General features: G+C 67.5%; 1 protein-coding gene across 3 annotated transcripts in view; it reads left to right on the top strand.

Moving 5' to 3' along the window:
- BOP1 (BOP1 ribosomal biogenesis factor) overlaps window positions 1-27,687 on the top strand; it is a 56,713-nt gene that overhangs the window by 6,068 nt on the left and 22,958 nt on the right. For all 3 annotated transcript variants that reach the window (XM_075916833.1, XM_075916834.1, XM_075916835.1), the window contains exon 3: window positions 8,783-8,881. In XM_075916833.1, coding sequence (XP_075772948.1) covers window positions 8,783-8,881 — 99 coding nt within the window. The remainder of the gene's footprint in view (window positions 1-8,782; window positions 8,882-27,687) is intronic.

The raw sequence follows: 27,687 nt of genomic DNA, 5'->3' as shown, positions 1-27,687 counted from the left end.
CATGCGCTGTGAGTATCCCCGTGGCCCCCGGGGCTTCCAAGTGGAGTAGCCCTGCTTTTAACTCTTGAGCGTGAGGTTTAAAGGCTTGTTTCCCTGGCCCAGGCGTGGCCAGAGGGGGAAGCGATTTCACAGCCCCCACGGGCCAGTGGCAGAGGCAGGAATAGACTCGCGGTTCTCGGGCTCTTGCCTCGGGCTCTTGGCTGTGTCCCCCCTTTCTCCTCGCCCCTGCCCTGTCCTGCGCCTCACTTTGTCCTCTGCGTGGTCACCCCCGATGCGCTGCACAGGTGCCGTGCAGAGCCTTCGCTGGATTTGCTTTTGTGGAGGAGGGGCTCCGCTCAAGGAAAAGCGATCAGGCCTGTCCGACTGGGCCAGGAATCCCGTTACCTTTTTGATTTCACTTGTAAAACAAACGTCCGTACCACAGCTGCAGTAATTTTCCAGCGTGTGTGTGAAACGAGAGCTCCAGCCTCTCCTCTCCTCCTGGGTTCTCCGTCGCTCTCTGGGAGAGGGGTGCTCTGGAACGGGGTTGCGTTCTGTCCGCCTGTCAGGCCCGCGTCGGCCTGTGTTCCTGGCCCCTCTGCCTTATTGCTGTGGGACTTGGTGCTTCAGAAACTGCGCGGCTTTGGCCCGGCGTGCGGGCAAACGGCGGGCGATGGAAGCGGATGAAAGACGCGCTGAGTTATGAGCCAACGTGGCGGAGCAGCTGCCGTGCTGGTGTCTGACCCGCATGGCTGGGAATGGAGCCTCTTCCAGACGTGGCCAGCCTGGGCCTTTCGCTCACCGCAGAGGGCTTTGCTCTAGGGCAGGGGTGTCCAAACTTTTTTCAAAGAGGGCCAGACTTGATGAAGTGAACATGTGTGAGGGCCGACCATGTTGCCTGACATTCTTTGAACCATTAAAATTAAATGCAAATTAACTATTTTATGCAAAGTTGATTGCAAACGGCATACTTTTCATTTCGTCACATGGCTGACAAATCTAAACAGGTGTTAAATCACTCTGCCTTTCATATCTGAAGGCCAGATGAAAAAAAAATCCAGGAAGCTGAAATATACGTCAGGAACATTGTAAAGTACATTACATATTATTGGTAATAAAGGTTGTCTGTCAACTTTTAAGTTCAAAAAATATGAACAGGAACATAACACCAAGTATACATGTTGTGTCCAAATATATTTATAACTGATTTAGACCAACTGACGTTAACTGAGATTTTACAATGTATTCATCTCAATACATATGGATTCGTTGGGGGCCATAAAAGATAGATATTGCCAAATTACCTGTGGGGCCGTATTAAACCGGAACACGGGCCGCAATTGGCCTGCGGGCCGGACTTTGGACATGCCTGCTCTAGGGGCTAGTGCTGGGAAGGAGGCAGCTGCAGGGGTCCCTCTGGCTTGTGGAAATTTTGTCTGGCTCCCGGGGACCAGTAAGGGGAGCTTCTTTGAACGCCCTGGGCACAGAGACCAATGGGGTGACCTGTCGGCCTGGGAAAGGGGGGCAGGTGTTCTTTGGGGGTCTGCCCGGCGCTTTGCACTGCTTCCCGGGGAGTGAGGTTCTTTGGGGGTCTGCCCGGCGCTCTGTGCCCTGTTACCCTGGGGGGGAGTCTTTGGGGGTCTGCCCAGCGCTCTGCACTGCTGCCCCAGGAAGGGGGGGTTCTTTGGGGGTCTGCCCAGCGCTCTGTGCCCTGCTGCCCTGCGGGGGGTGTTCTTTGGGGGTCTGCCCGGCGCTCTGTGCCCTGCTGCCCTGCGGGGGGTGTTCTTTGGGGGTCTGCCCAGTGCTCTGCACTGCTGCCCCAGGAAGGGGGAGGTTCTTTGGGGGTCTGCCCGGCGCTCTGTGCCCTGTTGCCCTGGGGGGGGAGTCTTTGGGGGTCTGCCCAGCGCTCTGCACTGCTGCCCCAGGAAGGGGGGGGTTCTTTGGGGGTCTGCCCAGCGCTCTGTGCCCTGCTGCCCTGCGGGGGGTGTTCTTTGGGGGTCTGCCCGGCGCTCTGCACTGCTGCCCAGGGGGTGAGGTTCTTTGGGAATGTGACAGCACGTCGGGGAGCCCCCGACCGTACACCCCTCATCCACATCCAGACATGACTCAGTCAGTCAGTAGAGTAGAAGCTTTTATTGCTTCTCAGAGATATAGCATGGCATAGAATCCGTGTTCACCTAGACACTGAGAGCAGACGGCCATTCCTCTTGGGGGGAAGGGCTCACGGACCCTGCACCCCCCTTTCCTTGATCTCAGACACCATCACTCAACCTAGCCCAGCAGAGACTAACCCAACTCCCTGGCCCTGCCCCCAGCCTGGGGTCAGTCTCCCTCCCTTCTTTGTGTCTCTCTGGAGCAGGGTTGTTCTCCACTTAGGCCAGGACTTAGGTGTCTGGGGCCAATACACATGTGGAGTGAGTCGTTGGGAACCACACAGCACCACAGCCAGGTGGGAACACCGGCTTACAAAGCAGACAGCCCCCCCCAATGTCACGGGGTCTGCCCGGCGCTCTGTGCCCTGCTGCCCTGGGCGGGGGAGGGGGAGGTTCTTTGGGGGTCTACCCGGCGCTCTGTGCCCTTCTGCCCTGGGCAGGGGGAGGTTCTTTGGGGGTCTGCCTGGCGCTCTGTGCCCTGCTGCCCTGGGCGGGGGGAGGGGGAGGTTCTTTGGGGGTCTGCCCGGCGCTCTGTGTGCGGCTTTAACGCTGCTGCTGGGAGGCGAAGGGCTGGCGGCAGCGGGGGCGCTGGTTGCAGCCAGAAGGAGCCGTTTTCAGAGGAAGGGGGGATCCTTTGCCCCGCCCCCGCGCTGTGGGTTGGCGTAGGCAGGTCAGCAGAGCGGCTCCTTGGGCTCCCTTCTGGCCGTCGCCATGGATGAGTTTTCCAGTCTGGGCGAGGGGTTTCTCTGGGCTGAGTGACAGCTGAGCCCAGGCCCGGTCCTGGCGAGCCCTGGCTCTCGGAAGCCCAGGGGCTTGCCCAGTCCCTGGCAGCTGCCGCCCTGGCTTGGCACTGCATGGGAGCAGGTGGGGGTCTGCCGCTCTGAGCTCGCAGAGCTGTGGCAAGAAACTGCCAGCCTCGCCTGTCCCTGCGGGTGTCTGCTCGGCTGCTACCCCGTCGGCCCTCTCGCCTCGGGGTCCCAGCCCCGGGCTCCAGCCCCACCCGCAACGTCTCACTGCGTTGAAACAACCCTGCTGCATCCGCGGCGCCGGCCGGCTGGGGGTTTCGCTGCGGTACAGCCGCCCCCGCGGTGAGTGGCACGGTGCTGCTGTCCAGTTTGGCCAGGCCAGCTTCCGAGTGGAGTCGGCGGGGGCCGGGCCTGGACCCGCAGGGGCTGCTGTGGGGGACAGGCCAACCGAGCTCAAAGCGCCAGGAACTTGCATGTCCTAACTGGGGCCCGGCACTGCCTGGCGGTTAGCGTCACAGGGATCTGCAGGGCTGCCTCCCCCGCTTCGTGTTGTGACGCGAGTCTCTTTGCCAAGTCCAGGCTGCCGATGTTAGAGACGAGTCGCTCCCCTGCAGCAGGTAGAATGCTCCCTCTTCCCCCCTTTGCTGCCCCCGCCCGGAGCCCTGGGTCAGTGGGGGACTGCCTAGCTGACCCTGCCCTCCATGCAGCATTTCCGCGGAACACAGAGTCAGCTGGGGAGTCCTGGACTGACCCCGGCTCCCTGCGGCATTTCACAGTGCCAGCGCCGCATGGAGCCGGGGCCAGCGCAGGACTCTGAGTCCCCCGCTGACCCCAGGCTCCGGGAGGGCGCTGCCGCTTTGAAATGCACAAGGGCCCCCAAGGGCTTTTCAAAGGGAAAGCGCCTGAGTCAGCGGGACTTCCCGGGCTGAGGCGCAGTGCCCCGGGCCCAGCGCGGCTCTTGTCCGTTCCCGAGGGAGAATGTGGAAGTGCCTGTCGACTGGAAATTCCAGCGACTGCTCGACTAGTCAATTAAGCGCGATTTAATTAGTCCAGGCATCCATGGGCATTCGCAGAGCCCCTGCCCCTCCCCTCTCTCCAGCTCAGCCCTGGCGGGATTGTGACGCAAACCCGGCAGCCCAGACAGGAATCTCCTGGTGCGCCTTTGCCATAAACACCCGCGAGCAGGGGCCCTGCTGCTCCCAGCCACGTCCACATGCTCCGGGACCTCGCTCCCCGCCAGGCTCCCATGCACACCGCAGGCCGGCGCTCTCCCCTGCTCCAGGCTGCTCCTATCCCCCAAATGCAGCCCCCCAGTGCCTGGCGTCTGCACGCTTCCCCCACCGGCTTCACTGGATTCGCGGGTCGGGGGGGTGCTTGGTCCCTCCCTGGTATCTTCCCCCCAGCGCAGGCGAGAGGGCTGGCTGCAGGGGAGTTCTCTGTCCTGGGGGGCAGGGGTGAGGGGAGAACAGCCCAGCCTGGGGATCCAGGAGCCGAGCAAAGTGGCGGAGCTTTGCTCAGGCTCTTCCAGGTGGGTCTCCATGGCAGGTAACCCCTATGGTTGGCCTGCGGCAGGGCTGGCCGTGAGCCTGGGCTCCGGCCGGAGCCTGACCATCTGTGTTGTGGTTAACAGCCCGGGAGCCAGAGCCTGGGAGCCAGGGCCAGCGGCGGGTGTTTGCCCTGTGGGGGGCCGTGCTCTGCTGGGCCGGCGAGCTGAGGCTGTGAATGGCTCCCCCGCTCAGTTCGACGTGGGGCTTTGCCCGGCCCTGTGGGCTGGAGGCGCGGTGGGCGACGCGGTTGGCGCCGGCTGTGCTGTGCTAGGAGAGCTGGCTGGGGCGGGGCGGCGGCCTGGGAGCAGTGCCGGTGTGCGTGGGTTTCGGGGCCGTCGTTCCGTTTGTCGGGCTGGGCGGCGCTGTGCTGCGGGTCCCTGGCCTCTTTGGAGCTGCTCTCCTCATTGTTCCCCTGTCCCCCTCTCTGCTGGGGGCGTGCTGGGCCTGGTCTCCCTCGTTCCCCCTTCCCCGCTCTTGGCCCAGGCCCGTGGCTGCAGGAGCCGAGCGGGGCAGCACTGGAGCGGTTGGGGCTGCGGGTCAGGGAGTCTGCTTGGCCAGGATGGGACGCTTCCTCCTCCCACCGAGCGCCCTGCCTGCCGCCAGAGCAGCTTCCAGTCCCGTCTGGGCGGCGAAGTTGAGCTTTGCTGCAGACGCGGTGCAGGGAGGTTCGGTCTGTTGGCTCCTGGTGGGGCAACCTCTCTTCAGCCCGGTTGCTGGCTCCCTGCAGCTCTGCGCTCACAGCCTCGCTTGGCCGGTTCTCGGTCCGCTTGCAGCAACGCGTGCTGCCCCCTCGTGGATCGCTGCGGTCCAGCCGCTCCGCGTTGGCTGGGTCCCAGAGCAAAGCCCCGGAGCTATCCACCCCGTGTCGGCGCAGGCAGGAGGGAAAGGGCTCCTCATCTCCCCTGCCCCAGGCGAGCGGAGCCCCCACCCCCGAGCTGGCCCACGCAGCAAAGCAAAGCAAAGCGCCTGCCAAAGGCACCGGCGGGGTTTCCTCGCGGCCCCTGACACAGGCCTGACCCGGGAGCGCACTCGGCGTGCACTGAGCCATCTGGGGACCTGCTGCAGCATGACCTGGCTGGGCTCTTGCACACGTGCTGAACACCTGCTCCCCGCCACGGGCCCTGCGCCGCCTGGCGGGGACGTGCAGCTTCTGGGCACCCCTGCCCGCTGCGACGGGCCCGTGGTCAGCGGCAGGCGGGTCTGTCAGGCTCTGCTCTGGGCCTGTGCCACACGAGGGGGGCTCGGCACAGCTGGCCGTGCCTGGAGATGTCGTTAATTGCTGCGCACTCGAGTCCTGCCTGCATCCCAGATGTGCTCGTGGGCGATGTGGGTTGGATTTTATGCCAGGTGCTTGTGAAGCAGCCCCAGGTTGGGGTTTGGAGCTCCACTCCCCAGGAGCGCACAGGTTGGGGGACCTCGGCTGCCCACGCTGGGGGTGTGGGTGGGTCGCACAAGCTGGGGCGGGCGCCGAGGCCGGGGGTGCTGGGTGCCACTTGCCGGCGTGGCTTTGCCGTCAGAGGCAGCCTGCTGCGCCAGTGACCTAGTCTGGCAGCACGAGCGCTTTCTCCAAAGCTCACTGTGGTGGCGGGAGGAGAGGGGAAGTGAGCGGGGGGGGGGGGATGGAAACTCCGGTCCAAAGCCCTTGTAGCGCCAAAAGCCTGGAAAAAAACTTATCTCCAATCTCCTTTTAAAAAAATGTAATAAAGCCTTTTGTTTGTGCAGTAATCTCATCCCCTCGCTGGCCCGGTATTTTCCAGGCGCTCTCCCACCCGGCTCCCTGCAGCTCGGCGGGGGCTGCGTTGGTGTTGCGCACAGCCGAAGGTGATCGCACGCTGTGTGGATTTTACTGCTCCCCCGAGGGGTTTTTTTCTGGAGCTGGTTTTCTGATTATTTCCTCGAATCCTCTGGTAAACCCGATCCAGCCTGGGTCCCTGGAGTGGGGGGCGGGGGAGAGAATCTCTTTTCCAGGGCCGGGGTCTGCAGGTCAGCGAGTGGGCGCAGTCTGAGACGCGGTGCTGTCTGGTTACCCGTGTCGGCGGGAATGCGCTGGACTGCCACCAGCGGCACTTCCCTCTGAGGCGGAGACGTCCCGCCCGCCGCACGCCACGCTCTGACCCGCGGGACGCCTTGCCAGGCCGGACGCTGCCTTCCCTGCCATTTGGGCAGATGGGGTCTGATCCCGTCACTTCTGGTTAGCGGTCAGTGGGGCCCGGGGTTGGCCGCGCTGTGGGTGCCCCCGGAGCTCTGGAGATGCAGGCAAGCGTCCCTCTGGACGGAGGCAGCCTGAGAGCCACGAGCGCAGCCTTGTGCCTGTCAGAACCCTCTTGGGTGCAGAGAAAAACTTGTGATCACCACACGGCAGCCCCCTCAGGTGTCCTCACCGATACCAAACCCCGCAGGACGGTTTGGGGGCTAGCTGAGCCAGAGGGCATCGAGCTGAGCAATCTGTTAGTTTTACACAAATAAAGGCAGTTTTTCTGTACTCATCGCGCAGCCAACCTGCGGAACTCCTTGCCAGAGGATGTTGTGAAGGCCAAGACTATAACAGAGTTCAAAAACGGTCAATGCATGGAGGTTAGGTCCATCAGTGGCTACTAGCCAGGCTGGACAGGGATGGTGTCCCTGGGCGCTGCTTGCTGGAAGCTGGGAATGGGCGGGATCACTCAATGATTCCCTGTTCTGTTAAGTCCTTCTGGGCACCTGACCTTGGCCAGGAAGACAGGACACTGGGCTGCATGGACCTGAGGTCTGACCCATCCTGGCTCTGCTTCTGCTGCTCCGTCCACATCTCGGGGATATTGTCCATCGGCTTTAGGCACCCCAGTTCCAACCTGGCTGCCAGCATGTGCAGCAGCCTTCGCCTGAGACGCTGGCCCAAGGCTCTCGAGCTGTGCCCCAGCAGCCGCTTCCCCCCATGCCCGAGGCGCGTTCCCCTGCCCCAGAGAGCGGGGGTGGCGTGCCATGGTGCGTTCGCGACCCATCCGTGCCGGCTCTTCCGTAGCCCCCCTCCCCAGGGGTTTGCCGATATTTGCGCCGGGTACCGAAGCCGAGCAGAGTGCTCGGAGCCCCCAGGCGGGTTTATCCCCTTTCCGTAGAGGGGCACTAAACGTGCCTTTTCCGTTCCTCTGGGATCTCTCCCGGCCTCCAGGGATAGTTGCTGTGGCTCAGGTATCGCCTCCGCCAGCTGCTCTGGGAGGCGCTTCCTCGGTTGGCCGGGCAGTCGGAAACCCGCCCCAACTGAGGTTGTGGAATCGCCGTCCCTGAGATGTTAGAGAGCGGCCGTCTGGAGAACGCCTGGCAGGAGGGGCGAGGTTGGGGGTTCGCCGCCTTTTTCTGTCTGTGAAACGCCCCAGCCCGCCTGCCGCGGTCGCTGGTTTCTGCAAGGAACAGCCAGGGCTGGCGTTGCTCAGACTGCGGTGGCAGGGTCTCCGGGCCCTAGGGTTCAGCCCCATGGTGGGGGCTTAGGCTCTCTGCCCTGAGCCCTAGCAAGTCTAATGCGGGCCCTGCTTGGTGCCCCCCGGGCTTGCCGGCGGCTCCCCGGGGGCCCAGACCCACTGGGCTACATGCTGCTGTGCGTGCGGCGACCTGGCCTGGCTGGGCTGGGCTCAAGACCCCTTCCGGCCTGGCAGTCGTGCTCTCGGCTGGGTGGCTAAGGAAGGGCTGTGGGTGGGAGATGGCTGCAGGAACCCTGGGGCGTCTGGCTAGCGGCGGAGGGCGGGGAGCGCTGGATGCACAGCTGGGCCCGGCCTTCTCTGGACCTGGAGGGCGTGTCCCGCAGGGGCTGACGAGGCTCGTGCGCCCAACTGGCCTGGCGCTTATCGCCGAGCTGCCCACCCCTGAGGTGCCTGCAGACCTTTTTCCCCCAGGGCAAAGCACCGCACCCCGCCGCTGGGGCCTGCCAGCCCGTGTCCTGCCCATCTCCAGCCCTTGGTGGCTACTGGCCGTGCCCGGGCGGGGAGCGGTCCCTGGCGTGTCTGACCTCGGCAGGAGCGAGCTTCGCAGCGCGCAGGCAGGCTGCAGGGGCGGGGAAAGTCCGCCTGGCAAGAGGGTGTTCTGCCCCGCTAGAAGACTGGCCCCGGGTGGCTGGGGCTAGTCACTCTCCCTCCTTGCAGCCGGGGGGGCGAGTGGAGGGGTGGGCTGGTCCGTTTTAGAGCTACATGGATTCCCGCCTTGCCCGCGGTGGCGACCGGCTCTCCCCAGGATCCCTAGCAGAAGGGCTGGTGTCCGCCAGAGCCCCCGTGTGGGAAACCGGGGAAGGCAGCGGGTCCTGGCCCCTCGGGGGCGGGGGCGTTCCTGAGGCCAGCGCAGCGCTGTCCGTGCCGGGGGCCATGCTGATCTCTGGCTTCTCGTCTTGCAGGCCAGGAAGGAGCAAGTCCCTGGGACGAGCCGGAGCGTGGAGTCGGGGTCCAGCCTGCCCCTGCTGGATGAGTACGAGGAGGACAGCTCCGACGAGGAGGTAGGAGCCAGGTGGACGCGCCGAGTCGGCTGGTGCCTGCGCTGGCGGCGAGGGGCGAGGCTGGAGGGTGCCTCTGAGAGTCTGTCTGCCAAGCGCCGTCCTCTGCGGGGACTGGCCAGCGCAGGGAGCGTGGCGGGGGCCGGAGGCCGGAGGCCGGGGCGTAGCTCCAGCCAGCGGGAAGGCGTGGGGTGGGGGGGGAGTGGTGAGACTTGTTTGTGCATGTTCGTGTGTTCACGTGCCTTGAAGCCCCCCTCTTGGCAAGCTTGGGGGGTGGGATTTCCAGGGAAATACTCGGCCCCGCCCCCGACGCAGTGGAGAACGGGGGCTGGTGTGCCCTACGTTGCCTGTGGGGAGGTCGGAGGGGAGGGCGTTGAGGCTAAGGGCTTGGTCCAGCCAGGCGGCACGATGGCTCAGGAGACACGGGGAGGCTTCTCGGCTGGCCTGTGGGGAAGGGACAGGCTCCCCGCTCCTGGCTGCTCTAAACACCACTGTGTGTGAACGGTTCCCCAAACGCCCCCCGGCACGGCAGGAGCAAACCTTGTGCGCCCCTGCCAGGCTGCTGAGGGCAGAGGCCTGGCTACCGAATGCCGAGGGCACGAACCCGCCGCGTGCGCTGGGTGCAGAGAAAGGACGGTGCCGCAGAGGTGGCTGGGGGTTGGAACGGGTCCCAGGTGAGGAGGCTGAAGACGGGGACGTCTCAGGAAAGAGGAGACTCGGGGGTAGGGGAGGTCTGTGAAGTCCCGACTGGTGTGGGGGCAGCGAATAAGGAAAAGTGATTGGCTTGTTCCCACAGTGCGAGAACGAGGGGTTGCCAAGGGCGTATCTAGGCTACGCTAGCTTTCGAAAGAGGATATGCAAATTGCGCGGGAATTCGCGTATCTTCTTTCGAGCTCACTTTCGAAAGTGAAAGTAATGAAGACGCGGTTTTGTCGGCGAACCCTCCCGTTGGTCGACAAGCCGCTTTTCCTTAAAAGAATGAGGTTTACACGGCTTGTCGACCAACGGGAGGGTTCGCCGACAAAACCGCGTCTTCATTACTTTCACTTTCGAAAGTGAGCTCGAAAGAAGATACGCGAATTCCCGCGCAATTTGCATATCCTCTTTCGAAAGTGTAGTGTAGTCTAGATACACCCCAAATGAGATTAATAGGCAGCAGGTTTAAAACAAACAAAAGGACGTTTTTCTTCACTCAGTGCACAGTCAACCTGTGGAACTCCTCGCCAGAGGATGCGGTGAAGGCTAGAACTTTAACAGGATTCAAAAAAGAGCTAGATAGTTTCGTGGAGGTTAGGTCCATTAATGGCTATTAGCCAAGATGGGTAGGATGAGGAGCAGGGCCGTGGGAGGGATTGCTTGAGGTGGGGCCGGCGGGGGTAGGGAGCGGTGCCGTGGGGAGGGAATCCCTCGGCGACTGAGAATCCAGTGCAGGCTGTCCTTCCGGAGCCCAGTCCGTGGGGACAATGTCTGAGTTACCAGCGCTCTCGCTGGCTTGCCAGCTCCTCCCTCCTGGTGCTGGTCTGGGTAGATGTCCCGCCACCGCCTGATGGCGTCGGATGCCTTGAGTCACCGCGTTGCGTACTGTAGCGCTGGCCAATTCCCCAGCTGCTCCGCGCTTGCTGGTTGCTGGGCTCCCATGTCCCCAGGGCTCCGCCTGTCAGTGTTTGACCCTCGTAGCCCCGGGCTCTCTGGTGTCGGCTCGAGGGGAGTGGTTCTCTGGCTGTCGAGCGGACGGCAGCGTCCTGTTCTCGTTCCACAGGGTGCGTGGCTGGGGCTGCCGGGTACCGTCGCTCCGGTCTCCATGGCGCTCCCGGACTGTACCGCCGCACCGGCTCCTGGGGACATCTGACCTGGGTTCTAGTCCCCGGATCCTTTCGGGCTGTAGCAAGGATGCCTGCGTGGCGCCGGCCTGGCATGGCTGCTGGCACTGGATTGTGCCCTTGGAGCACTGCTCTCTGTCCCCCAGGGTGTCCAGGCTTTGCCGAGAGAGGAACAAGTTGCAGCCATCTTCCTCTGTTGTGGGCGGGGCAAGAGCCGGTGCCCCCTTCCATGGGGTCAGAGCCTGGCCTCCTGTCGCTGACGGGCGGCTGGCGCCAGGTTGGGCATGGGTAGCGAGAGAGGCTGAGGCTGAGCTAGCGATGTGGACGTGCTAAGGTGGGGCAGCCTCCCTCAGTGAGAGCCACACCCATGTTCCCATCCCCCGCCGGGCACCGGTGCAGTGCCTGGGGAAACTGAGGCACACGGGGTTCCACCCGAACAGCCCAGTAGGACTCCCACACAGCATAGCAAAGCAAACAGGGCGAACGTCTCCGGCGGGCAGGCTGGAAAGTGGGGCGCGGGCGGGCGGAGCGGCCAGGCCTCCGGGCGTGGGCTGTGACGCAGGCGGCCGTTTGGCGGCCCGCCGCCTGGCTGTGTGGCGTTTGCGCTGGCTCTCCTGCCGGTGCCTGGGCTTCGGAGCTCAGACCTGCCGTGCCCCTGTGCTTAGCGCAGACTCAATTTCCTCCCCGAGCTGCTGCTCACTTGGCAGGCCTCCACGCCCGGCCTGGCCCGGCGCCCAGCTGTGTGCTCTGAGAAGAGACACAACAAAATGAATTGGTTTCCTGGCCGGGCGCTCGGACGCGGGAGCGCAGCGTCGCCGCGGGGCCCGCTTCTGGCTGTCAGGGCTGGAGCCCGCGCCGTGAGGAATCGGCAAGTGCAGGATGTGTGAGCGTCTCCCTGGGCGGCAGCTCCCCTCGCTCCCAGCCCCCCGCCACTTCAGCACTTGTCATCCCGCCCAAGTGTCTCTTCCCTCCACCGGGCCGAGATGAATGGCTGCAGGGCGGCCAGGCCTCGCTGGGAGGAAGCAGTGTGGGGCTTTGCTCGGGCTCTGCTTCCTCCCGCAATGACTATTCCACATGGCAGTGGGTAATGAATGAAGGCGCGTTGAGTGCTCCTCAGCGAGCCGCCGGCCGTTCCAGGCCCGCTCCCCCCGCCGGGGCGCAGCTGACCCGGGCTGGGGGGGCTGAGGGAGCTCTTCTTTCAGTAGCTGATTAGCCAAGCGAGGGGAAAAAGCCCTTCAGAATGTGCTGCTGGCAGACAGCTTCTTAAACTCATCACTCCGGGGGGGGCGCTTCCGGAGCGGCCAGCGCCAGCAGCTGCCTGGGGCTTCCCACTTCCAAACCCTATTAAACACTTAGCACGTCGCCCTGGAGCGCTGCCGGCACTTAGCCCCGTGCGACGGCCGCAGGGCGGGAGGGAGGCTGCCAAGAGGCCGTGATGAGCAGAACGCAGCGCCGGAAGGCCAGGGCCACTTAACCCCGGGCGAGTTGCTGAGCGGGCTGCCCCGCTGCCTCCCCCCCGCGCGGCGGCTTGGCAGGGGCATTGGGTCCGTGTCGCCTCCAGCCGGACGGGTTGGGTGTCTGGTCTCCGGGGGGGAGTCCGGGCCTCCTGAGAAGGTGGGGCAGCTCTGCGAGGGCTGGGCTGACGGGGTCGGGGTGTTGCCGTTGGCTGCCCCGGTGCAATAGGCAAGCCGGCCTCCTGCTTACCCTGTGTCTGACCGTCGGCGCCAGGTTCGCACCCTCTGCTCCTGAGGCCGTGCAGAGCTGCAGCGGTGGGCTGAGATCTCAGGCCAGGGCCCATGGGCAGCCGGCTTCCTGCTCTCTGCCCAGTCCTGCTTTGCGCTTGTGCCAGTCTGGGCCAGAGGGGCCATGCCCCGCCCCCCACCGCTCTGGGGTCAGTGATCCTCGGTGCAGTGGAGGGAAACCCATCACGACTCTGCTACCGTCTCCTCCAAAACGTGCCCGTCCCTTTTGGGCTCTTCGTGCCTGGGGGGCCAGGGCTAGAGGAGAGGTCGGGGGCTTGGGACAGAGCCTGCAGAGCCGGGCAGCCAGCTCATCCGTACCGCGCGTTGCCAGGAGCAGCCGACGGCTCTGGGCGTGCGTGGGGAGAATGCCGCGGTCCCGTGCTTGGCGCCCAGGAGAGCGGGCGGTGGAGCCAGGGGTGTAGGACGTGGGAGGGGCAGTAATCTGCAAGTCAGCGGGGTGTCCGTGGGCGACCTGGCGGCTCCCCGCGCTAGACAGCAGCAGCAGAACCTCGAGGGGGCGCCCGGAGAGGGCCGGGCGGAGCAGGCCGAGGTCTGACGCAGCCTGGTGTATCCAGAGGGGGTGGCTGGGCGCAGACGGCTTGGGACACGGCTGGGGAGGGCCCGTGGGTGTCACGTGGTGGGCGTGGCTGCCGCCTGGGGAGTCGTGCTGCAATGTTACGGATGCCGAATGCTTTGCCAGAGGCCGAGGTTCGGGGCGCGCTCGTGGCTGGCGGGCGTCCCCGGTGCGGTCGGCAGCTCGGTGCGTAAGGGCTTTGCCTGGGGGCTCCTTTGTGCTGTGGGCTTTGGGGTGAGTTCTGCTGCCCTCCGAGACGGGGTCCCGGGCTAGCTGACGCTGGGCCGCCCACCGCTGGAGGCCGCCTCCTGGCCAGGGCTGGTTTAGTGGCTGGTTCCCACAGGAGGTGCCCTCCCAACAGCCCGTTGCGGGGATCTCTCCTGCAGCTTGGCCCTCGCCGCATCACCCTGAGTCCCTCCCTTCCGGGTCCCAGGGGGCCCGGCTCAGCCCTAGTGATGTGGAGCAGGACTTCTCTGTCCCTGGGCTCTGGGATCCTGCAGCCTTTGCCTCCAGGGGACTCCCCCAGCCCCCTGCGAGTGACTGCAGGCGCCCACCTGCTGCCCTCCTACTAACCTCCTGGCTTTCCAGGCCCAGCCAGCCCCTCTCCAGCCTGGCTTGCTCTGCCCCGGGCTGCCAGCCTCCCCTGCCCCACCTGACCCCCCCCCGGGCTGTGAGGGACACACGTCCCATGCAGTAGGACAGTTGTCGCCTGTTGGTCTCTGGCTCTGCGGCCCAAGCCCAGGGCGGGGAGGAGCCTGGGGCCCTGGAGATCCGAGGTCTTGCTGTAGATTGCCTGGGAAGGGGGCGCCCGAGGCTGCAGGGGGAGAAGCGCCTGGGGCTGTGCAGAGGGCAGCTGGGCGGCCCGGCTTTCCAGCCGCGAGGGGGCTGAGTCGGGCACCGAGGCCGGTCGGGAGGGGGCAGAGCGCCTCGGGCCAGCTAAGCAGCTGCAAGCGGCCTCCAGCTGTTGAGCCGGAGTGGAAAGTTTCTCTGCACCGCGCCAGCGTGACGGGGGTGTTGGAGCCGCGGGGATTTGGTAGCGCGGAGGCAGACGCTGCCGCCCCGCAAGAGCTCCCCCTGGCCCCAGGGCACCCGGGCTGGCATCGGGGGCGAGGGCGGGGACGCCTGGGCGTGCAGCCAGCACGGTGCGCGGGGCCAGCCCGGGCTGCCGTGGGTGTGGGGCAGACACGGGCCGGGTGCGGATCCGCCCGTAGGAAAGAGGGACTCGGCGACTCCGGCTGCCTAGACTTGCTCCTGGGAGTGTGCGCCGAGCTGCTGAGCGGGGACAGGAGCGCCGCTCTGCTCTGGAAGGAATGACCTCAGTGAAACGCATTGAAACAATCAGGCCTCTGACCCAAAAAGAGCGAAACCCACAACTTGCAGCCAGGGAGCGGAAACTTTTTTCCATTGAGTTTCCCCCTCTGTGTGCTAACGCCGCGTGCTCGGCTCCGGCTCCGGCTCCGCTTACCGCTCCTCCCTGGGGAAGCAAAGCCCCCTCCTCCCCCCAAACTCGCAGCTGCAGCAGGCTGGCCTGGCGGCTGCGGAGCCAAGAGGGCTCAGGGTCCCTGGTGAAGAGCTGACCCCGCCATCTCCTCCGCGGCTGCCCAGGGGAAAGGAGCTGGTGCGGCAGGGCCCGGCACAGGCCGCTGACATGCTCCGGGCTAGAGCCGGCCCCTCCAGGGAGGCTTCCAGCCATGCCCGCTTTGCAGAGCACCCAGGCCCCAGAGGGCTCTTCGGGCAGCCAAGGAAGCGTGACCATGGCCCGTCTGGAGGCCTGGCCCGGAGCAGGGCAAGGGTCAGGCCCAGCCCCTACGGCGGATGGCGCTGCCCTGCAGTGGCCAGAGGACCCTTCACCCTCTTCCCAGGGAGCCAGGGCGGCAGGGAAGCGGCACATGCCCTGTGTGGAGTCCCCGAGCGGCTTGCCTAGCGTAAGGCTGGGAGCGCTGGCCGGGGGGTCGGGTCCGGCCCAGGAGCTCCCCTTCAAGGAGAGATGGGTGGCAGCGGAGCCTGGCGTTGACACGGCCCCTCTCCCAGCCTCAGCGGGGCCAGGCGCTGCGCTCTCCTCTCCGCCGGGGGCCGGGGGAGTCTGAGTCCCCGCGCCAGCAGCGCGCCTCGTTAGCCTGGCTTCCCTTCCCAGGAGGGGGGGCAGGAGGCTGCTCTGGTCCCGTGCGGGACCTGCAGTGACCCGGAAAGCCAGGGCAGAGCTAATGAGGCAGCCCCGCAGTGTCTGGGTCGGTCTCAGGCTGGTGCACGGAGGAGCCTGTGCCTTGCCACGTGCCCTGCGGCTTGGCTTGGCTTGGCAGGGCCAGACTGCCTGGGGACTTCTTGGGTCTGCTCTGCGAGGCCCAGCCCCCAGGCCTGCCGGTCATGAGCACCCCTGGCTCGCGGCGCAGTGGCCTCGCAGGCTGGCCTTGGGGTTGGCTTGCTTGGCACTAGCAGCTGTTTCCAGCCAGGGGGGCTGTGACCGGCGGGGGAGGCAGGGCAGCTGGGGGGGCCGAGACGGGGCGGCAGGGAGCGTGATGGACGCAGGCGGCCGGGTGGGCTGTGACGGGGCGCAGGGGAGGCAGGGCAGCCGGGGGGCTGTGACGGGCAGGGGAGGCAGGGCAGCTGAGAGTGGGGCGTGAGGGGCAGGGGAATCAGGGCAGGTGGGGGGGCATGACGGGTGGGGGAGGCAGGGCAGCCGGGGGGGCTGTGACGGGCAGGGGAGGCAGGGCAGCTGGGGGGGCTGTGACGGGCAGGGGAGGCAGGGCAGCTGAGAGTGGGGCGTGAGGGGCAGGGGAATCAGGGCAGGTGGGGGGGCATGAGGGGTGGAGGAGGCAGGGCGGCTGCGGGGGGCCGTGACGGGCAGGGGAGGCAGGGCGGCTGGGGGGGCCGTGACGGGCGGGGGAGGCAGGGCGGCTGCGGGGGGCCGTGACGGGCGGGGGAGGCAGGCGGCTGCCTGGGAAAGGGGGTGTGGGCCGCGCTGCTCGGGGCTGAAGGGGAGCAAGGCTCGGGCGCTGCGGGTGCGGAGGTCCTGGACAGCTGGCGGCTCTGGAGCGAGAGTGTGTGAAAGACTCGCCGCCCCGCCGAGATACGGCACTCTGGGTGGTTCTCCCAGCCGCCATCTCCAGGGCAGCGCGGAGTCCGGGTCAAGGGACGCGTGTACTGACTGTGACGGCGCGTTGGGGGTCCCCCGCCTCCTGCACCCCGAAAGGGCACGAACAGACTCCCCCAGCCAGTAGAACAGGGGAGTTTATTGCTTCTCCAGGGTACAGCACAGCACTGATGTCATCAGGTTACAGGGCAGGCCTAGGATGCCTCAGCCGCCTTGAGATGGGGGGGCTCTTGGCTTCTAAACCCCCCAGCCTGTTGCTGCCGCTGCTTCCTCCATCCTCCCAGATAGAAACTAACCCACCCTCCTCCAGCCCTGCCCCCCGCCAGGGCAGCATCCCCCTCCCTTTGTTCCTCTCCATGGGGGTCAGTGGTCAGACCGGTTGAGAGACCCTTGCCTAGTGACTCATGGCCTGTCTTGCTCCGTGGTGCTACAGACAGTGGCCAGTGAGTTAGCAAGTCCCCCCCACTACGTCACACTGACAGCCCAGCTCTTGCTAGCTGGGGCCAAGCTCTCTGCCCGGGTGCCCAGCCGGGTCACAGGTCTGAGCAGCGTGGTCAGATTTACCCACCAGAACGGGGGTTTCGGCTGGTTGTGATCTGCCTGTGTCACGACTGTGAAGCAAAATTGTATCTGTAGCTACCCCAGGCATGACACCCGAGGGGCAGAATCTCGCATCCATCCTGCGCCTGTGGAAATCTTTTCTTGGCATTGGCATTGGTAATTGCAGGGCCTGGGTGCAGAGGGGGGGCGGGTGGTGCGGGCTGGGTGCGGAGCCAGTGCAGGCTGGGTGCAGAGGCATGGGGGGGGGGGGGCAGTGCGGGCGGTGCTGCCGGCTCTCCAGGAAGTGGATTCGCTCTGGCGGGGCAGGAGTGGGAAGGGGGCGGGTGCAGAGGCATGGGTGTGGGGGGGGGAGCCGGTGCGGGCGGTGCTGCCGGCTCTCCAGGAAGTGGATTCGCTCTGGCGGGGCAGGAGTGGGAAGGGGGCGGGTGCAGAGGCGCGGGTGCAGGGGGGGGGGAGCCGGTACGGGCGGTGCTGCCGGCTCTCCAGGAAGTGGATTCGCTCTGGCGGGGCAGGAGTGGGAAGGGGGCGGGTGCAGAGGCATGGGTGTGGGGGGGGGAGCCGGTGCGGGCGGTGCTGCCGGCTCTCCAGGAAGTGGATTCGCTCTGGCGGGGCAGGAGTGGGAAGGGGGCGGGTGCAGAGGCGCGGGTGCAGGGGGGGGGGAGCCGGTACGGGCGGTGCTGCCGGCTCTCCAGGAAGTGGATTCGCTCTGGCGGGGCAGGAGTGGGAAGGGGGCGGGTGCAGAGGCGCGGGTGCGGGGGGGGGGAGCCGGTGCGGGCGGTGCTGCCGGCTCTCCAGGAAGTGGATTCGCTCTGGCGGGGCAGGAGTGGGAAGGGGGCGGGTGCAGAGGCATGGGTGCGGGGGGGGGGGGCGGTGCGGGCGGTGCTGCCGGCTCTCCAGGAAGTGGATTCACTCTGGTGGGGCAGGAGTGGTTTCCCGGCGCTGCAGCTTTTTCGGTGCAGACGAGCCCTCGTTCCCACCACAGGTTACCGTGAAAGGGACGCTCCTACCTGCCGTTCCCATGCGGCATGGGGCTGCCACCTGCTCCCCTCCCCTGCTCCCTTATCGCTTTGCTCGCCCTTTGGGGGGGGCGCAGCCGGGCCCCCCTCTCAGCTGGAGCCCAGAAAGACTCTGCCCTGGCGCCCAGGGCTGCTTTGGCCTGGCCGCAGCGTCTCAGAGGGCAGCCAGGCTCTGCAGCTGTCCCGTGGCTAGGAAGCCGGCCGAAGGGTAACTGGTCCCATTGGCTTGGCGGCGGGAGGCGCCGCGTTGGGGCTGGCCTGTGTTGGCCTGGCTGGCGCGGGAGCGCAGTGCCCCGAGGGCACACGCTGGGGAGCTCACGGGCCCAGGAGAGCTGGCAGCGGGCGGCTGCGAGAGGCTGGGGGGAGCAGCCGCCTGGCGAGGCCGGCCATGGTGGGACCCTCAAGTCAGGCTCAGCCTCTGGGGCTGCCCCAGCTGGACCATTTCCCGCGGCAGGGGCTGGGGGAGGGAAGTTCTCGTTCATCACTAGTGCGGCTGACGGGGGGCCTGGCGTGCCAGCCAGAGGGCCAGGGTGAAGGTGCTGCAGTAAACGCTCCCGGCGCGCCACGCCCGTGCGGCCCGGCGGCTGTGGCTGGCAGAGGCCACGCTCAGGAATGCCTTGGCACGGCGCTGCTGGAGCCCTACGTCATTCTGTCCTGCGCCCTGCTGCATGCTGCTGCTCCGCTGGTTTTCATTTCATCCCAGCATGAAGTGTTTTATTTTTCTGGGAAGCAGGGATGAGGTTACGGAGCCGGGCTGGAAGGAAGGGGGGGGAAGGGGGGGGAGATTTATTTCCCCCGCAAGGAAAGCTGCTCCTTGGCCGTGCTAGGTTTGCGGTGGGAATTTGGCAGCCCTGGGCTGGGCTGCAGGAAAGGCGCCGGGTTCGCCCGAGCGCGTAGGCACCTGGCCCCCCGAGGAGCGGCCCCTGCGGGCCAGCCCCTTGTGGAAGGGCAGAGCGGGGGGGTTAGCCGGAGAGGCCAGCCCCAGGCCCGTGACCGAGGGGAGAGCCCTGCACGGATGCAAAATGGGTCTCCATGAAAATGAGCCGTGGATGCCGGCTTCCGTGGCCGCGGGCTGGCAGGGCGGCACTGCTGGATCCCTCCCCGGGGGTCTGGGGCTACGTTTCTGCGAGGCAGGCTCAGGGAAGGGCTCGATTCGCAGGAGGCCGGGGGCGGACTGGTCTGTGCAGCGCGGCGGAAGGCAGGGGTGGGCATTGCCCTGGGAGTCTGTCTGCGCGGCACCCAGCCCCCCCCAGCGGTCACTGCTTCCCCAGGAGTGCAGCGCAGCATGCGACTTCTTGCGAGGCTGCAGATCCAAGCCCCACGGCGGGTCTCTGGCCGGTCCCTGCACGGCCGGGGAGCGGAGGGGGGTCCCTGCTGCTGAATTGGCTTCTCCTGCTGGCTGTGTGCCCGCCAGAGCCCTGCAGTAGCCGCAGTAGCTGCGCGGCCGGTGTGCCTGCGCTCGCCCCCAGGGCTCGGCTGTAACTCGAGAGCCTCGACCGAGGCCGCGCTCTGCTCTGCTCTGCTCTGCTCTGCTCTCCAGCCAGGCTTCTCCTGGCTACTGAACTGACAGCTGCCTGAGGGCCGGCCTGGTGGGGCGCTCTGCGGGTTTCCTGAACTCCGGGGCAAGGCCTCTGCGTGGGGAGGCGGCTCTCCGGATTGCAGCCGCATCTTGAAAAGCGCTCACGTCCGGCTCCCCACGCCCCCGCTGCTGCTTCGCTGCTCACCTGGGCTGGACGGCCCGTCTCGCCCGCTTCCTGCGCTCCCTGCCTGGGGTGTCTACCCGGAGCCCCCCCGCGCGCTGCCCCGCACAGCCGGCGTTGCCACCCAGCTGTGGTCGCCCCAGTCCTCCCCAGCCAGCAGAGCTGTGCCGCCTTCGCCTTGCGTGGTCGCTGGCCGGCCGGGCCGCGCGCCGTCCTGGGGGAGGCCAGCGGGTCCGAGGAGAGGCCGGGCGCACAGTGTGCGAGCAGCCCGGGGCTGGCCACGTTGCAGGGGCAGCCCCTCCCCCCGCTGGAGCCCCCTGAGCAGCCTTCGCCTCGCCGGCTGCGGGGCCGGGGGGGGGGGGGTAACCCTCCGCACGGGGCTCTCCCAGCTGCGCAGCTTCCACTCAGGGCTGGGCACGTGCTGAGCGGCTGGAGCGGGAGCCCCCCCCCCCCGCCAGAAAGCAGCCAGTGTCCGGCCGCCGGCCTGGTGGGGATACTCCGGGGAGCCTGTGCTCAGGGCACTGGTGTGGATCCCCACGGCCGTCGCTGGCCTTCGCCCCCCGCGGGTGTGTGCCTGGCGAGCGCCCACGGGGGGGGATGGCTGGGGGGAGCAGTGTCGCGGGGTGGCTGTGTGGGCTCTAGGGAGGGGGCAGGGGTGGCTGTGCCCCTTCGGGGGTGGTGCCCACGGTGCCGAGGCTGGCAAAGCCGCACCAGCCACAGCTGAGAGTGGAGCCTGCCAGCAGGGTCGGTGGGAGCAGAAGCCTGGCGGGAGGAATCTCAGCTCGGGAGAGGGGGACCTTTCCCCTGGGGGCGGTAAGTCAGTGCGGGAGGGGGGCCCCCTTGGCTTGTGGGGCGCAACCACGTTCTCTGGGGGCGCCGTGCCCTGACCTGCACGCGGCAGCGCCAGGATGGGGCACCCAGGCGCCCGTGGGCTGGAGCCGGCTGCCGTGCAGAGCGGGCCAAGCCGCCCTCTTGCTTTACATTAGAACAAGGGGGCGCTGCTCGGCGTGGGGCTGGGCCGAGGGGCCCCCCGTCGGGGCGCTGCCCGGGGGTGGGAGCTCAGCCTGGGGCCCTGGCCAGGCTCTCTCAGCCCCTTGGGAGGGGTCTGGCCCCAAGGCCCAGGGCCCTCCAGGTGCAGGGTGAAAGGCACCGACAGGAAGGCCGCTGACAGCTGGCTGGGCTAAAGAAAACAGCCCTCCATAAATCAGGCCTGGCAGCCCCACCTCGCAGAGCCTTCCCCTCGTTAGCTGCCCTGGGCTTCCTGCGGGGGTCCCGGGAGGTGCCTGGTCCCTGTGGCCCAGCCCTCGCTGTGGGCTCTGCCTCGCGCCGAGCCGAGCCGAGCCGGGCTGGGCCATGAGAGATGTTGGCTGGGGCCGAGGGGCGGCGTGGGGCAGAGAGCCAGGGGCCAGCCGCTTGTGTGGCAGCACTGCCCCCCCGTGCCACTGCAGGGACCCGCGTCTTCCCCCCCCCCCCGTGCCGCTGCAAGGACCCGAGTTTGCCCCCCCCCCCCCGCCAGTACCACCTCCCTCCACCCCCCGCCACTGCAAGGACCCGCATTTGCCCCCTGTGACGGCGCGTTGGGGTTTTCCCGGCTCCTGCACCCCCGTATGGCACGAACAGACTGCACCAGCCAGTAGAACAGGGGAGTTTATTGCCTCTCCAGGATATAGCCCAGATGGAATCTGGTTCCAGGGCAGGCCTAGGATGCCTCAGCCCCCCTGGAGATGGGGGAGCCTGGGCCCCTAAATCCCAGCCCCCTGCTTAGGCTGCTTCCTCCAGGAAACCAGCCAGAAACCTCCCTAACTCCCTCACTTCCAGCCCTGCCCCCAGCCAGGGCTCCACCCCCCTTCTTCCCATTGTCCTGCTCCCTGGGAGATCACTGGTCAGACAGGTCCGGAGCCCCCTGGCATAGTGACTCATCCCCTGCCCTGCTGGGCCGTGCTGCAGCCAGCAGCCAGTGGAGTCACCCACAGCCCACCACCCAGCACAGCAACCAGCAAGGTACCCCCAGTACGTCACACCCCCCCCGCCACTGCAGGGACCCGCACTTGCCCCCCCTCCAGTGCCACCTTCACCCCCCCATGCCACTGCAGGGACCCACATTTGCCCCCCAGCGCTGCCCCCCCCCACCATGCCGCTACAGGGTCCTGTTTTTGCCCCCTGATCCCTCCCATGGTACTGCAGGGACCTGCCGTTGCCCCCTGGCGCCGCCCTCTCCCCCAATGCCGCTGCAGGGAGCCGCGGTTGCCCCAGCGCGCTCCGGGGTCGTGCGCTGGGCTCCTTCCTTGCACTGCAGTCGCCCGGCTCCAGCGCCACCGGCCTGCGCCCAGCGGGGAGGTGGGAACTAGATCGGTCGCAGACACCTGTTAGCCCCCATGGCAGGGCCACAGCTGCCGGTAGTGGGAGGGGTCGCTCGGTAATTGCCCTGTTCCCTGGGGCACCTGGCTCCTCCATGGCGCCCGCTGGTCTGGGGCCCCGTGGCCCTGTGGCGTGGCCGTGCTGCTGGGCCGGGGAGAGTGCCAGGCGGAAGCTGCCGTGGGCAATGCCTGGCCCAGCACAGCCCGGCTGCGGGCAGCTGTCGGACCGGGCCCCTGGAGCCGCCCTCACTGCCTATGCCGCCTTGCCTGGGCCGAGGGCGGGGGTGGCCTGCAGCTGGGCACAGCTCTTGCTTGGAGCCGTCAGCCCAGGCTGGGCTCTCCTGGGGCTTGGGAAAGGGACTCCCGTGGCCAGCTGTGGGCAGGGCAGCTTGCTCCTGTTCCCACCCTGGGGGAGAGGGCTGCTTGTAACCAGACTGGCAGCGGGAAGCGTTGGGCAAGGCCGAAGCTAACCCTGCCCTGCTGGGCCAAGCTCCCCCGCCCCGGGCACGCCCCAGCCAGCGCGGCCGCGGCAGGGATGCGACCGCCCGTTCACCCGTCACCACGTAACCCATGAGAGGGGGGTGGGGCCGGGGCTCTGCCGGCTCCCAGCCTGGCGCAGGGGCCTGGTGGGGCAGGGGCTGCCCTCTGCCCGCGACTGGCCACCCCCGGTAACCGGTTACGCGGTCACCGCTCTAGCCAGAGGCAGGGATTGGTCATCTGTACGGAGCCCAGTTAGTGACACGCGCGTGCACCCCACACACACGCCCGCTGCACCCCACACACACACGCGCGTGCACCCCACACACACACGCGCGTGCACCCCACACACACGCCCGCTGCACCCCACACACACACGCGCGTGCACCCCACACACACGCCCGCTGCACCCCACACACACACGCCCGCTGCCTTGGGCAGGGAATAGGGGCAGTTTTGTGCCCTGCTGCTGCGCTGTGCCCACCAGTGACATCGGGGCGGCTCTCCCCATGCCCTCCTGGGGGGCCAGCAGTCGCCCCGAGTCTAGCCCCGGGCATGTTGCTCCTCCCCACCCCGCTGCCTTTCTGCTCCGCCTTCTGCAGCCCTGCCTCACGATGCCCCCTTGCGAGGCCAGTGGGGAAGAGACCTTTTTACCGAGAGGGACACTGAGGCACAGGTCAAGGGACCTGCCCTCGGTCATCCAGAGTCGGTGGACAGCTGGGAAGGGAAGCCAGGAGCTCTGTTCCAAGCACTAGATTCGGATGCCTCCCCTGGTTCCCGGTCCCCAGCCCTCGCCCCACTTGGAGCGGCCGGGCGCGGTGAGTCAGATAAAGCCCCTGGCGGAGGGCCGGCGGCGCGGTAGTTAGAGACAGAGGCGCAGGATTACCGTGCGGGGGGGCTGGCGTGAACAGGCCCTGCATTGTAATCTGATCGGGGCCAGGGAGAAGGAGCGCCCGAGAGCGAGAGAGGCTGACCCCACGGCCCCAGGAGAGACGCTGGGAGCAGGAATGAGGAGAGAGTGAAGAATTCCAGAGGTGGACTGGCTTCCTCTTTCACCAGACAGACACAAGGGAGCCGGGCAGCCCGCCAGCCCGTACCTGCACTTCCAATCGGAGCCACTGACAGCTGGAGCTGCTTTGCAAGGGGGCGGGGAGGGGAGGCGCAGCACAAGCCAGAAGCGGTCGCTGCTGACGAGGGGGAGGCCTGCTTTCTGAACAATAGGATTAAAGCCGGCTCATGCCTGTGGGGCGGAAGGGGGCACCTCCCGGGCCCCCCTTGCTCCCGCAAAGGCTGGGGCTGACGCGCTCCTTTCTCCCAGGCCGTCCCGGCCAGGGGCTGTGCCCACGCTGGGCGCTCGGCCCCAGAGCAAGGGCTGCGGGGGGGTCCCACCTGGCAGGCCTGGAGTGGGGCGAGGGCAGGGAGGGAAACGCCTCGCAGCCGCTAAATCAGGGGAAGAAAGGGCTGCGAGCGCTGGCCCGGCAGGGTCACACGTGTTTCCTGGCAGGTGCGAGACGGGCCGGGTGATGGAGCATGTGGCGAGCGCCGCAGCTGGGCCCGGACGCGTGGGGACAGGTACATGGGGGAGGGCCCAGCCAGCGCAGGCACCCTCCCCCGGCCAAGTAGAGAGGGGCCCTGTCGGCAGGTGGCATCGCACGGCTGTCGGGTCGGCCGCGTGTCGATGCCCCGTGCAATTGCACGGGTGCTGCTGGAAGCGCCCTGGCACGTGCCCACTCGTCCCCATGTGGGCTGTGCAGCATGTGGAGGCGGGTGGGGGGCTCGTGTGCCGGGCGCGCTGGTTCGTGAGTTCACGGCCGGCCCCAGGGCTTCCCTCTGGCCGCCTGCGTGTCTCCTTTGCACCTTCCTTCCCCCCCCCCCAGTGCCCGCATCCTGGCGGGTGAGGGGTCCTGTGATTCTCCCCGCGGCTGCTCGCCCGGCCTGTGGCTTTCCCCAGCTGCCGCGCGGGGTCTCCCAACGCTGCGGCCGCACGGAGCCGGCCCTTTGCAAGGCACCCGCGGCCGCTCCAGCGAGCCAGGCCAGCAGGCGGGGGCTGCCACACCAGACTCTCGAGGAACCGCGTCCTGGCGGAGGGAATCTGCGCCGACCGGCCCCCTACGATTGCCAGAGGTATCTGCCGTGGCTCGTGGTGCTGCCCCTGGCCTCGGTGACACGGCACAGTCAGGCCATGGCGGCGCCTGCGCCAGCCGTGCGGGCACGGGAGAGCTCGGAAAGCCTCGGCGAGTAGAGGGGGGCCTGCAGGGTGTACGTGGGCCATCTGCGTCTGTGGGCTTTGAAGGGGCCCCACGGCATGTCTGGCTCCACTGCCTCTCGGGAGGATGGTTCCCTGGTGTGTTCGCTCCCTCTGGGCACCTGGCACTGGCCGCTGTGGGCAGCCAGGACGCGGGTCTGACCCCGCCTGGCCGCTCGGGTGCTCTTGTGGGACCAGAGATGTGTATGGAGCACGTGGTACCGGACTCGGCGGAAAGCCGTACGCCACGGCCGGCTCTGACGGCCTTCGCTGGGGGCTGCCCTGCCCTGCCCCCCAGGGGCTCACCTTGTGTCAGAGCCTGGGCAGGTGGGGGAATGGCGGCGAGGCAGCCCGTTCCGCGGGCCGGGCACAGCCCCCTCTCCCAGCCATCTGCGGGTTCCTGCAGGATTAAGAGGAGGAAGTGTGGAATTGGGTTACGCTGGGGTTGAACCTGCCATGCTGCTGTGTGTGATTTTGTTCTGTTCCGATCGGATTGGATGCAGCCCCCTTTTCAGCCCTTAATGGCTTGGCTTTGAGAATTTCCTTCAAAATTACACCGCCGGCTTCCTGTTCCAGCGCTCCCCGGAGCCCTGCAGCCTTGTGCGAGGGTTGGGGGACGGATCCCTGGAGCGGTGCCGGAGCCGTGGGCTGGCGCTGCGCCGGCTGTGTGTTCGGGCTTTCTTGTTTTCCTTCTGAAGGTTTCACTGGCCCCGCGGGAGCATGGGCCGAGCGCTCGTAAACACGGCTCCTGCTCAGCACGTGCATTCGCCCGGGAGAAAACCTCGCCGCCGGGGGAGTCTGCTGCGGCTTCCCCCTTCCTGGCCGGAGCCTGGGGGAGGAAGCCAGCAAAGGCCGGGTGGGGGCTCTGTGCAGGAGGAGGGCCCTGGCGGCCGAGAGGAGGAGCAGGCAGGGGCAAGCCAGGCCACTGGCACAAGGCAGCGCGAAGGGCGCTCGTCTGCCTGCTGAGGGGTCGTCCGAGAGGGGCAGCAGTGTCCCTGGACCCTTAATTCCCGGCTCGCCGTGCGGCTCCCGGGTAGGTGCGTGGCACCGCCCTTCGCTCCTGGCCTGCCGGCAGCGCGGTTCTGCCAGGCCTGCCCGCGCCACGCAGACAATGCTGGGGGCCCGCCACCCACCCTGGCTGGGAGGGGCCCTTGGCCAGCGCTCCCGGAGCCCAGCCTGGGGCAGCGCCCTGTGGCGGTGGGAGATCTGCAGGGCAGGAAGGGCGCTGTGGCCCCCCAGGGCAGCCAGGCCCAGCCTTACAGGGGCTTTTCCCGTTCGTCTGGGGGCTGTTGGACGCTTCGGCAGCTCCCGGCAGTTGCCACCTGCGCTGGTTGGGTGTCCTGCGCAAGGAGCCCAGCGGGCGGGAGGGGGTGCCTGGAAGTGGTTCATGGACGCCATAAGCAGCCTCCAGGCCCGCAGCTTTCATGTGGGGGGCTGGGGGGGCTGTGCGGGGAAGCCGGGCCCCAGCGCCTCGTGCTTAGCACCTCCTAGTCGCGTCGGCCCGGCGCGAGTGCGCTGAGAGCTGCGCTGGGGGAGTGGCCTGGCTGACCGGTGGGAAGGGGCCGGGAAGCCGTGCTGCTGGCGGCAGGCCCGGGCGCTCTGCTCGGTTTGAAGATGGCTGCGCCGTGGGCGTCGTCCCCGATTGGCACCAGGCCGGGCTGCGCCTGCGCTCGGTGCTGCTGAGGGGCGCCCGCGACCTAGAGACCCGTGCCAGGCCCACCTAGCCGCCCAGAACGCTCTGGAGATGAGCTCGCAGCATTGGACCCTCCAGAACAGGTGGTGTGGGGCCAGATGCAGCCTGCCCTGCAGAGCCGCCCAGGCACGTGGTGCCCCGGAGCACCCGCAGGGCGTAGGCAGAGCGCGGGTGCCGCAGGCCTCCGGTCGGAGAAGCCAGGCCTGTGCGGGGCGGGAGAGGGAGGCAGGTTTGTGGTTGGCACCGCCCTGCCTCTTCCAGCCTCTTTGCCGGGTGCGGGGAGGCGCCCGCCGACGGGAATTCCTGCCCTCGGCCACAGGAGCCGAGCGGCGGGGGAAGGGCTGTAAAAGCCGGGGGCAGGTGTGGATCGGGGTGTAGAATCCCATGGAGGTGCAGGGCGAGGCTGGCGGGCACCATGGGGGGCACGAGCCAGGGTCCCAAGCTGCCGCCCTCCAGAAAACTCCTGGTTGGGCACAGCTGGAGCGCCCTCGCTGTTCTCGGCCACGGGGTCCCGCTGGCGCCTGGCGCAGGGCCACGGCTGCTGGAAGGTGCGCGTGGCAAAGCCGGGGGTTGCTGGCGTGCCCGAGGCAGGGGGACACCCGTGTGCAGCCAGGCCTGTGGTCATGGCAGCTGGGCTGCTGGGCCGAGGCCCTTGAACCTGAGCCCCACTGCGAGAGAGCGTGTGTCGGTCGGTCGGGCACCCTGCAGGCCTGGGGAGGGCTCCTGGGGCGCCCTGCGGAGAGCCTGCTCTGCGCACGTCCTGGTGAGTTTGCCAACAGTTGTGCCTGGCCCGCGAGCGGCAGGGCCTGGGTCTATCTCGGCCGGCCGGGGGGGGCTGTAAGGTGACCTCCCACCCACGCTCCCCTCGCCAGCCCGGGGCTCCCTCCACGCGCGCCATGCTGTCTGCGGGGGGCCTGCAGTGGGGCACCGTCCGTCCCGGCGAGGCTCTAGCTGGCACGGAGGCAGCACAGCAGGGCAGTCGAGCCCGGTCGGCTCCTGACTCCCGCTAGAGGCCTCGGCCCCAGTCGTCTGCGCGGGTCCTGGCTTGGCCTCCAGCCGAGGCCGCTGTGTGCCCCTGGGACCGAGCGCCCTCATGGCCTGCGGCGGGGAGTCGGGCAGCCCAGATCTGTGGGACCGGGCGCCCAGGGCTGGGGCTGCTGCCGCCAGTGGTGGACGGGAGCTGGTGTAGCTGGAGCAGCCTGGGCCGGGGGCCTGTAGCCAGCCTTCCCTGCCAGGCCAGAACGCAGCACAGGCCTGTGCCGCGAGCGGTAGCCCAGGGCCAGGGGAGCCCGTGGGACGCTGCCTGGCGCCTCTGCCCCCCTTGCTGCCAGCAGCCCCATCAGGCCAGGCGCCTGGCTTCAGCAGCTGTTTGCCCCTGGGGATGTGAGCGGCCTGGAGCGGGTGGAAGCCAGGGCCTGGCCTGGCCGGGGCCTGGGACCATTCTGCCCTGCTGTGGGGGTGGGAGCGCGCGGGCCGTGCCACGTCCCTGCCCTGGGGTCGGCAGCCGCGCTACCCGGCCGGGCAGAGGGGCCA

Source organism: Pelodiscus sinensis, unplaced genomic scaffold (genome assembly GCF_049634645.1).
Source record: "Pelodiscus sinensis isolate JC-2024 unplaced genomic scaffold, ASM4963464v1 ctg85, whole genome shotgun sequence".
NCBI lineage: Eukaryota > Metazoa > Chordata > Testudines > Trionychidae > Pelodiscus > Pelodiscus sinensis.
Note: the sequence above shows the minus strand (reverse complement) of the source record. Positions and strands in the feature narration are given on the sequence as shown.